The sequence below is a fragment of the Gekko japonicus genome, unplaced genomic scaffold (assembly GCF_001447785.1).
Source record: "Gekko japonicus isolate JY-2015 unplaced genomic scaffold, Gekko_japonicus_V1.1 scaffold682, whole genome shotgun sequence".
NCBI classification, from domain to species: Eukaryota; Metazoa; Chordata; class Lepidosauria; order Squamata; family Gekkonidae; genus Gekko; species Gekko japonicus.
In genome coordinates, this window is record NW_015167074.1 from 6,906 (window position 1) to 18,199 (window position 11,294).

Below are 11,294 nucleotides of genomic sequence, written 5' to 3' on the forward strand. Positions count from 1 at the left end.
AAGCGCAATCACCACCGTTCAGCGCGTGTCCAACCACCGCCCCCTATAGAGGGTGGTGGTCCAACCCGAAGCGCTCAATGCAGGCTGCGCCCAGATGCATCCTGGGTGTTGTAGTGCAGCTTTACCTCTACGTGTTCATTGGGAGAGGGCGGGGGGAGGGGAATATTTCCGGCGTTCCTCTGACTTCTTGGACGACGGGGGGCGGGATTCGTTCTTCCCAGCGTGGAATTCTGGGAGTTGTAGTTTTGGGGGCGGGCACGACGGGGACCCACAGGGGGGAGCCGAAGGCGGCGTTTCTGAGCCCCCCCGCTTCCCTCCACCCTGATGTCTCCTTCGCCTGCTCTCTGAAGGGCTCATAGGCGAGGAGAAGAGCGAGCGCCTTACGGGGGGTGGAGACGTTGCTTCTCGTTCCCTCAGCAGCTGGGAACAGACCGAGGAGGAGGAGGAGGAGGGATGATGGAGGCGGCTTGGCGCCAGGGTGGCCGCGGGAGAGGAAGGAGTAGGACCGGAGCCATCGCCGCCGCGAACGGACCTGGTGGCCGGGGAAGGGGAAGAGGAGCGGGAGGAGGCGCCCCGGCTCCCAGCAGCGTCCCGGGAGCCAATGGTGAGAATTTCTCTCGCAGGCCAACCCGGGGTGTGTGGGGGGGGGGAGCCCTCTGAACGCGCCTCAATCCATTGCATTTTCAATTGAAGCCTGGGAGAACCTCCCGAGCAAGCCCAGAGGCTGCCAGGTATTTCATTCGTTGGAATATGCCTCTGCTCGCTCTAGGGTTGCCAGCCTCCAGGTGGGGCCTGGAGATCACCCGCTTTTACACCTGATCCCCAGCTGACAGAGATGAGAGTCTTGAAAGGGTGAACTCAGAGGTCCTTTTCATCTGTTCCTGGGAGGCAGAGGTCATTTGGGGGGGACGACGCGGGGGAACACAGTTCCCCCGGGTGAGGTGCAGGGGGGCAGGGCACATGAGAAGCCCCGCCCCTGCCCCGCTTCCAGCCCTCATTCAGCCAGGAGGAGGCAGGAGAAGAGGGAGGGTAAGTTGCTTCCTCCCTGCCTCTCCCCACCCCTGCCTGCCTGGGGCCAGGGAGGGCCTTGGCGGGGCTTCCTCGCACTCCCGCTGGCCTTGCAGGTCCACCGCTGGGTCCCTGATGTCAGGGGGTGTGGCATATGCTAATGAGTTATGCTAATGAGTTCCCCTAGCTCTTTTTCTACGAAATAACCCCTGCTGTGAGGGCATCTCCCTGCAGGTATCATGGCAGTCGTACATGGGGGTGTGGGGGTGGTTTCCCTGATTCGAGTCCACAGGACAACGAATCTTGTTTCCAGACTGTTTGGGCTTTAGATCAGGGGTTCCCAACTTTGTTGTACCTGTGGGGATTTTTGAGAACAGGTAGTGGGCACCGCCACAAAATGGCTGCCACAGGGGCCCGCTCAGTCCCCACGGTGCCAGTGCCCTCAGGTTCTACCAAAAACGCCAGCAGGTTTCAAGCCAAGCATCTTCCTTCAATGGAGGCATCTGTTTCCAAACTGGTGCTTCCTTGCAGACAGAAGAGCAATGCTGTCTCATCTTGTTCTGAAGGGCACCACTTTCTGCTCCGGTCAAGTGGAGACAAGCTAGGACTGGCGCTTCGCTCCAACCCAGACCTGGCAACCCTAGCTCGCTCTCTTCCCGGGTGGGATACGCGCCCTGAATGCAAAGCACAAGGATGCCTCTCTGTGAGTCCTTCTTGCTGAGATTCTTGAAAGGGTGAACTCAGAGGTCCTTTTCATCTGTTCCTGGAAAGGCATCTCCCTGTGCGTATCATGGCAGTAGTCCATGGGGGTGTGGGTGTGGTTTTCCTGATTCGAGTCCACAGGACGACGAATCTTGTTTCCAGACTGTTTTGGGCTTTAGATCAGGGGTTCCCAACTTTGTTGTACCTGTGGGGATTTTTGAGAACAGGTAGTGGGCACCGCCACAAAATGGCTGCCACAGGGGCCCGCTCAGTCCCCACAGTGCCAGTGCCCTCAGGTTCTACCAAAAACGCTGGCAGGCTTCAAGCCAAGCATCTTCCTTCAGTGGAGGCATCTGTTTCCAAACGGGTGCTTCCTTGCAGACAGAAGAGCAGTGCTGTCTCATCTTGTTCTGAAGCGCACCACTTTCTGCTCCAGTCAAGTGGAGACAAGCTAGGACTGGCGTTTCACTCTGGGGGGAGCAGCGAGTGGGCATCGGGGACATGGCATCCACGAGCATGTCAGGGCCCACTCTTTAGATGGCGACAGCTTGTATGTGGGTCAGGTTGGGATGTCGGGACAGCCGCAGGTGCAGTTTGAGCCAGATGGGTTCTCTGATGGGCCTTTGTGATTGTGAAGGACAAAGAAGAAAAAAGGGAAAAAAACCTGAACCTAAACCTAGAATTCAGAACCTAAAAAGGTTAGTCAGGAATAGAAAAGGGCTAACTCTAAAAATCTAATCATAAAATATACAAAAATATATATGTGTGTATTCAACATAAATTAAAATAACAAACAAGGGCCCATTCATACCTCATATAAAACTATAAAAACATACAAGGGCTAATAAGATAGACCTAATAAGATAGACCTAACGCGTTTCGGCCTTTACAGAAATACAAATGAAGCCCCCAGTGAAATCACATGTCCAGTGGTACTTCTCTCTGGTCAACTGTATATTCATCTAAGGTTGTACAGCCAAATGTTCCAAATGTTCCTTAGGTTAAAAGGCTTAGATGAATATACAGAGAGAAGTACCACTGGACATGTGATTTCACTGGGGGCTTCATTTGTATTTCTGTATTTCTTTTCCTTGCCCAGTGGTTAAACTTTGGAACAATTGATCTCTGGTCTTTATTCCATATTTTGTATATGTAGAATTGTATGTATTTTTACACATCAGCCTATATGTTCTGTATGTATTAGACCTCTGAAGAAGGCCTGTAAAGGCCGAAACGCGTTAGGTCTATCTTATTAGGTCTATCTTATTAGCCCTTGTATGTTTTTATAGTTTTATATGAGGTATGAATGGGCCCTTGTTTGTTATTTTAATTTATGTTGAATAAACACACATATATATTTTTGTATATTTTATGATTAGATTTTTAGAGTTGGCCCTTTTCTATTCCTGACTAACCTTTGTGATTGTGAACATGGGTTTAGGCTTCTCCTGCACCGCTTGGCATTGCCACTGCGGCCTGGGTCTGAACTGAGTGGACCCCACTTGGCTCTCTTGTTCCTGGCTGCTAGTTGCTCTCAGGGTGGTGGCCTATCAGTGTTCTATATATACCATGTATCGAGATGAAATGAAATTTAATCCTGCACAATGAAAAGTTTCAGTGCATTAATCAGATTCATCTCACCGTATCCCCTTGGCACTCTTCAGCTTCCTGAGTTCCATCAGGGCTCATGCATCTGTCTGAGAAATTTAGGAATGTGCCGAGTTTTGCACCTGATATTCAATTCTGCGCTTGAATGCTATTGCTGTGGAAGCACAGAATTCACTCTTGATTGCATGCTTCCCCAGATGGCTGTTACTTCAGTGGTGCTCTTCAGGGCTTTGATCTCTCAGCTCACATGTGGGTAGGCAGGACCCAAGGGGCTGCGTAAATTGACGGTAGCTTGGTGTGCTTGCCTCTAAGTGATACTCCCCCCCCCAGATGTTTTTCAATTGTTTGTTACAATGCTGTTCTTTAGAATGAGAGCATCTTGGTCTCTTCTTATTATCTAGTAAGAGAGACCGAGAAAGCAACTTTTTAAAGGACACCATTCTTAAGACTGTCCTTCATTCAGACCACCTCTTTAAAGACTGTTAAAGGAGCCAGTGTGTTGTAATAGTTAAAAGTGTCAGGCTAGGATCTGGGAGACTCACATTTAAATCCCCACTCTGGCATTGAACCTTGCTAGATGACCTTGGACCAGTTATATACTCTTAGCCTAACTACCTGGGAACTGCTTTAGGTCCCCATTAGAAAAAAAGGCAGAGTACAGATTTAATAAATAAAGGGTATAGATCTGTCTCTGGCCCCAGCTCCTGCCACCCTAGCAGTTTGAAAGCAAGAAATTGCAAGTAGATAAATAGGTACCGCTTTGGTGGGAAGGTAACAGCGTTCCATGTGCTTTGGCATCTAGTCATGCCGGCCACATGACCACGGAAACGTCTCTGGACAGCGCTGCCTCTTCGGCTTGGAAATGGAGATGAGCACTGCATCCCTAGAGTCGGATTCGACTGGCTTTTGAGCAAGGGAAGCCTTTACCTTTACCTATAGACCTGTTAAAAATGGTTGGGTGAGGCCCCTTCTTTGCTTTCTGTAGACTGACATTGAATCTAGTGACACACTGGAAATATGACGTTTAGTAGGTAGACTGTGGTACAGACATAGGCCTGAACTAAAAGACCAATGTTTGGAATGTGGCAGCATTTTTGAAAACGCATTCAGAAGTTATTTGTCCTATTTTATATTCCATGTTGGGAGTGGCAGTGAAGACAGAGTCAAGTCTTTGTTTTTATTCATTTGTTTAAATTGTTATATCTTGCCTTTCTACAGTGCCCAAGGTGGCTTACAAAATATAAACTTACGGCGTCATAGCGATGTTCCATGTTAGACAGTTCAGCTTTTATATGCCATTGTGCAGTGTTTTTTTCTCAGTGCATGGAGCAGGTGCAGTGAGCCCCTTTATTTCTTGCCAGGTTGTCAGACAGAGAGCCCAAGCTCTAACATGCAGAAAACACTAGTTGGGAGCTGCCAACACCAATTACATCTGGGGCTGAGATGATCAAGCACATAAAAGTCTATGGGAGGGGAATACCCATATTGTAAGCAGATTTTTTAAAAAAAGATATTGTGCAGGGAATATTTTGCACTGGCGATGAACTGTTTACATGTGTGAATGTGAGCGATGGAGGGGCTGCTTGTCTGGACTGGTATTTTTACCATCAGCCTGCCCCTGGAATCCACCAGCTATTCTTGCTAGGGAGAACAGCCTGGAACTTGGACTGTGGCATCAACTCTTAGGGCCCACAAGAGACATATGCGTGCCGATGTATCCCTAGTATCTTGTATCATTGAAAGTGCGAAGAATGAAAGTTAATACACTCCAGACTGACGGGCACTGGTTTGGGTTAGAATGAATGGTGAGTGGGGGAGGGGGGGTACTCATTTAAAATGTTTTTCACACACACAAAAAGCAAACCTCTGCAAAGAGCTTTGGAGGGGAAGTACTTGCTTTATCACAGGGGTCACCAACCAGGAAGTGAAACAGTCACACAATGACTGCCGCAGCTTACCATCACTGATTCTGTGAACATCTTTGAGCTGTAGTGGCAGCTGCTGCCGACTGGCCAAAAGCTCCACCTGGCCTTGCCCACTTTCTGAAGATAATTGGTGGGCTCCAGGAAGAGTGTCAGCTGGCACCACAGCACATTGGGGACACCTTCTTTATCACATTAACGATCACTGTAGTAAGTCACTGTATTCTTCTCCCACCCCATTTGCTGTTCCAGTTTATTGGTTTCTTCCAGTTCCTACACCCATGTATCTTTTCCCAATCACTTAAACAGTAAAGTGAGCTCCAAGGTTTTGGAGTCTATTGTTTTGCTGTTTCCATATAATCCATATGAGGCGTAAAATGTTTAATATTTTAAATCCGTTGGGTCAAATCAAAACCAGTTTTTAGAAACGGTTAACAAATTATTTGGGGGAACATTGAGAAGGAAAAGATATAAAATACAAAGACATTGGGAAGACACAAAAAGTATTAATTCTTGACGCTCCTGTCGAGGTTTTTTTTTGCTGTGTGCTTTCTTGGAGCTTCCAGTAATAACATCCCTGTAGATTATTTCTTTGTTGCCAAGACATTGGGAAGACACAAAAAGTATTAATTCTTGACACTCCTGTCGAGGGTTTTTTTTGCTGTGTGCTTTCTTGGAGCTTCCAGTAATGCAATCCTTGTAGATTATTTCTTTGTTGCCTGTTCCTTTTATGGCTATGTGCAGTTCTTTAGTGTGCATTCATACAGGCTGCAGATTATAAGATCAGAAGATTTCTTGTTACCTTAATGAGTCAACATTCAGTAGGCGGCATATTGTTTTTTTCAGAATTTGGAGGTGGTAACATATTCCATCTAGGATCCCAGTGTGTTCATAGTCATCTATTTTTAGTGATATCTTACTTTTCTTGCCAATGGAGACTCAAAGCGGCTTATCACATTGTTATCCCCTCCTCCACCTTATCTTTACAGCAGCAACCCTGTGAGGTACGTAGGTTAGGCTGAGGGCATGTGATGGGCCCAAGCTCACCTGCTGAACTGTCATGACAGAGCATGGATTTGAACCCAGTTGTCCCAGATCCTGTTCCGATGCTCTAACCACTACACCACACCAGCTTTCTTGTGTGTGTGATTTTTGTATGCAGTACATAATATTTCAAAATCTGATCCTTACGTATTTATGGTGTTTATGTAAAATATAGATCAGTCCAATCACTAGACTGAAGGTTTAGTTGGTGATAAGTTGATGGTAAGATTTGAGAGGAGGAGGAGAGGAGATTGGATTTATACCCTGCCCTTCACTTGGAGTCTCAGAGCGGTTTACAAACCCCTTTCCCTTCCCCTCCCCACAAGGGACACCCTGTGAGGTGGGTGGGGCTGAGAGAACGCTGATAGAAACAGCTCTTTCAAGAACAGCTCTGACAGAACTAGCGCATGTCATTCAGCAGCTGCAAGTGGAGGAGTGGGGAATCAAACCCGGTTCTCCCAGATTAGAATCTGTGCACTTAACCACTACACCAAACTGGCTCTCAACTGAGAGCATGTGCGTTGCATGGATAAGACTGAGAGTTCAATCTCAAGCATGTTCAGAGATGATTTTGGGTAGTGGGTTATGCTTTCAGGTAGGAAAGAATCTTACCATCGGTCAGAGTAAACAATAATCTAGATCAGGGGTCCCCAACAGGAGGCCCGCTGACGCCTTTCCTAGGGTCCCCCAAGTGTGTTCAGAAAGTGGGAAGGGCTAAGTGGGGTGTTTGTCCCACAGGGCTTTTAGTTGGCTCTGCAGGTGAAAAGCCATCCTGTTAAACAGAGTCTATGCCGTCTATGCCTGAAATGCTGGAGAGTTGCTGTTACTATTACAGTTATACCTAACCTTACTCCCTGACATTTTTGGGTTGGCTCCATCTCCTGCGGCAGCCAGTTTGTGATTGTGCCCGCTGTCCTGTGTCAGAATTCCAAAGGTACCTTTGGGCTTTAAAAGGTTGGGGTTCCGTGATCGAGATGAAGCAGTTGTCTGATGCATGTACTAGGTGGTGAGTTCGTTACCCTTCTACTTCAGATAACCCTTGTCTGCCCATCCCCTGAAAACATCTTTGCCTTTGCAAGCATGTGTTTGAAGCCCTGGGATGGGGAAGCAGTGAAGAAGGGCTGATTTGGTGGGGGGAAGTAGTTAAAGAATTATTTCCGCTACGTAGATGTTCTGCTCTAAATCACCTTCCTGAGGCAGCCTTTCCTAGAGGTAGGAAAGGACTGTCACGGCTCAGTTTCACCGATCAGATGGTTAGAGACTACCACATCTCTACTCAGATGGTCACACAGAGCTATGCTGAACAGATGGCTAGTTTCAGAAGTGTGGGTGTTCTTAGTAATTTGTAGTAAGAGAGGAAGCAAAAACGGTTTGCTGATTATTTCAGTAAAATGCTGAACAGCAACAAGGAAAGCATATTTTTTCATGGGGCCTACCCTGCACATTTGAAGATAATTGAAACGGCAGTATCTGGAATATGGTAAAGATGTGCTTGCTTTAACGCTTTTGACCCTTTCAGTGGCTGGCTAGATATTTTAATAATATGTTTTTTGCTTTTTGGGAAGGTGGGGATACATTGTCATACTGCTGGGCACTACTGATAAACTTTGTTAATGTTTGTATTATCGATTCTTGTTATTTTAAACAGAATTAGCTTCTCAGAAGAAATTTGATGAAATTAAGAGGGCGAATCAAGCGGCAGCTAAAAGGTTTGTTGAAGACCAGTTTAGTTCCTCATCTGAAGATGACGACGACGATGATGCTGAAGGAAAACATGGAAAAATATTGGCAAAAACATTTACAACTTACACTAATCAAACCGGTAAAGTCTTATATGTTATTATTATTAATTTTTTGGCTAAAATAGCAGTGCTGAACTTGGCAATGTTTTTCAGACAATACTTTCAATAGTTGATACAGTAACACATTTCTCTTTTCAATAGTACAAAGCATTTACTGAAACCGTTAAACCTGTTGCAGAGACTAAAATTTAGTGTTAAGTCTCCATTCCCCCTGGCTCAACCCGAGATGCAAGAATCCCTTTAATAGTGTATTTCTGTGTCTAAAAATAGTTAATTGTGAGACTGTGCTTTGACCGTAGCACCAATGCATATAAGAAAGTGTTTTAGCTACTGGAGTCTTGATTTTGTGCCTTTTTCTTGAAGAGAAACCATTAGCAGTACAGCAGAAGAATCAAAAATCTGTGCCCTAGTTGGGGGTTTGTGTGAAGATATTAAACGTGCCTAAATCACCTTCACTTTTAAAAGAAACTGTGACCAAATATCTATAGTCCTGTTTAAGAGAGGGGTGGGATGTCTTAGAGATGTTTCTTTCCTATGGGCACGTTTTTTTATTTTAATTTTTTTATTGTTTTAGTCAAAACAGTAACAGATAAAGCTATGATTTAATACAGCCATATTTTCTTTGAATTGTAACACATTTAAGCTTTGTATAGCTTCAAGTATGCATGCGTAAACAAACAATTTTGGGATATAGACAATTTACATTTTTGCAGCAGTAAAACCTATGGGCACTTTTAAAGAATCTGGTGGGTGTGGTGTGAGGCAACAAGCAGAGTGATTCATTGGTGACAAGGGCATGAAGGAGATCATATTGAAAGTAAATATATCGCATTAAGAGCTGAAGTACGCTGTGCATGCCGCAAGGGTGGTACCAAAACCAGTATCTCTATGGTGAGGGTCCCTCTCCCTGTTATATCTTGGGAAATTTCTGGTGGCATCCCTATGGTTGGAATAACAGGAACACTGGCTATAAACTAGAACCTTCTTTGGCTTCTCTGTGGAAAGAAGCCCGATCCTGTCGGATCTTGGGAGCTAAGCAGGGTCGGCCTTGGCTAGTATTTGAAAGAGTGACCTCCAAGGAATGCCAGGGGCATGACGCAGAGGCAGGCAATGGCAAACCACCTCTGAAATGTCTCTTGCCTTAAAAACAAGTCTAGCTCACCACCTAGTGGTGCATAACTCTTAAGAGCTAGAACCTCTGACTGCCAGACAATCTTAGGATCTTCTAGCTATTCTACACACAATGGCATACGGTAATGATGATAATAAGAATAATAAGAATTAGAGACTGGATATGATTATTTAATTATCCTCTGGCTGGCAAAACTGCAGAGAGAGACAGCAAAAAAAAGAGTGATGTTTAGCACAAGAATGCTGATTTTGACTCACCACTGCTTAATGAATAAGAGTGCTAGAGCCCATTATAAGTTGCAAAATGCATGAGCTTCAAAGCATCAGCAGATATTAGGATGGCATTTTTCTTTTATATCAAAATGATGCTTCATGAACAAAGCCTTGATTATCCTTCAGCGTTAATATTATAACATATTTTGAAACTAGGCTAGGACACTATTTGCTGCTGCTTATAATAGTCATCTTCTCTTATTGAAAGATGGCGACACACAGGAATTGGAGCGCACGAGGCAATACATGAACGAGGCTTTTCAGTCTGGAGCGATGACGTGCTTGATTTGTATTGCTTCAGTTAAGAGAAACCAAGCTGTAAGTACTGAGCATAATGGGAATGTGTTGTAATGCCACTTCTTTCTATACTTACTGTCCCATTGGAATGTCTCCCGTCAACTGAGAAGGGCCTCTGGATAGCTCCTCTTTTGATCCCAGGCCCAAACAGAAAGCATATAAAGATCTATATCCCCATCCTACCCTTGAATTTCTTCCCATTTCAAAAGTCTGAGATACGTTAAATATCTTCTGGAAGAAAGGCAAGATTAAAAAAAAATTAGGCCTTAATTTTGTCATCTGGAGTGAGCAGTTAGTTCAGCTCGAGTGGCAGTTTTAGTATTAAAATGTTTCTGATTTTAATTACGCGAATTCTGCTCTACTGCAGAATTCCCAGACTCTGCTGCATTTTGTTGTGATTATTGAGGGTTTCTCCACACAACTGAGACTTCTAGGTTGGTTGGTTGATTGGTTTGCTGTAAGAGCTCCTTTTACAGTTGGATTTACCAGTTCTAATAGTTAGATTGCTATACATATTAAATTAATTAGCCCAGTCAACAGAAACCCAGTTGGGTTGGAAGGGATTTATTTACTTTATTTATAGCTTACTTTTCTCACTGAGACTCAAGGTGGGTTACGGACTAAAGGTAATGTACTCCTAAAGCGCCCTACTGGTCGGCCGCTATAGTAGAACACCCAAGGCACAGCGTTTATGTATTTGTGGCTCTTCTGCTGTTGAGGATCTCTCCCATTACATTTTTGATTGCCCATTGTATTCCCAGCCCAGGTCAAAAATTTTATCTGGTATTTTACCAGTTTTAAGCTTTTACTCAGTCCTGGAGAAGATTATATTTTTGCTAGCCGATGCCAATGCCGATGTATCCAATAGAATGGCTCTATTTGCCTTGGCTGCAAGGAAAATACGGGCCAACGCTGTTCCTAGCTAATACTGATTTTAGTGGGTATGTTGTGAATTAATTAACTGTTTATAACCTCGGTTTTATGGATTTGTAATGTTTTAGGCTGTATCTTATTTTATACAATTTTCTATGTTTTATTGCATTCTTCTCTGTTTGTGGTTTGTAATGGCCTATGGCTAAATACAATTAAAAACCTTCTCTCTCTCCTAAAGCGCCCTGACCTGCATGGGCCAGGCTAGCCTGATCCCATCAGAACTCAGAAGCTAAGCAGGGTTGGCCCTGGTTTGCGCTTGGATGAGAGACCACCAAGGAAGTTCAGAGTCATTACGCGGAGGCAGGCAATGGCAAACCCCCTCTGAAGGTCTCTTGCCTTGAAAACCCTGCCATAAGTTGGCTGCAACTTGACAGCGCTTTCTACCACTCCCTCCTAAAGCATAAGACATCCAGCGAACAAAGCAATTGTAGAGGATTAAAAGACAATGCAAACAAACAGCATTGCTTGAACGTCCTTTTCTTTCCGCTGCTCACCAGGCCTTTCTACATACATATTGATCTGATATGCACCATGTGAACAACTCTGTGAGAAAACTCTGAACATCATGCTCTAT

At 45.0% G+C, this 11,294-nt stretch overlaps 1 protein-coding gene across 1 annotated transcript in view; it reads left to right on the forward strand.

Annotated features, from left to right (window-relative positions):
• Positions 1-405: 405 nt before the first annotated feature.
• The window catches only part of NFXL1 (nuclear transcription factor, X-box binding-like 1), a 71,222-nt gene continuing 60,333 nt past the window's right edge, over positions 406-11,294 (forward strand). The window contains exons 1-3 of the mRNA XM_015412762.1: positions 406-604; positions 7,933-8,106; positions 9,699-9,808. Coding sequence (XP_015268248.1) covers positions 454-604; positions 7,933-8,106; positions 9,699-9,808 — 435 coding nt within the window. The 5' untranslated portion in view covers positions 406-453. The remainder of the gene's footprint in view (positions 605-7,932; positions 8,107-9,698; positions 9,809-11,294) is intronic.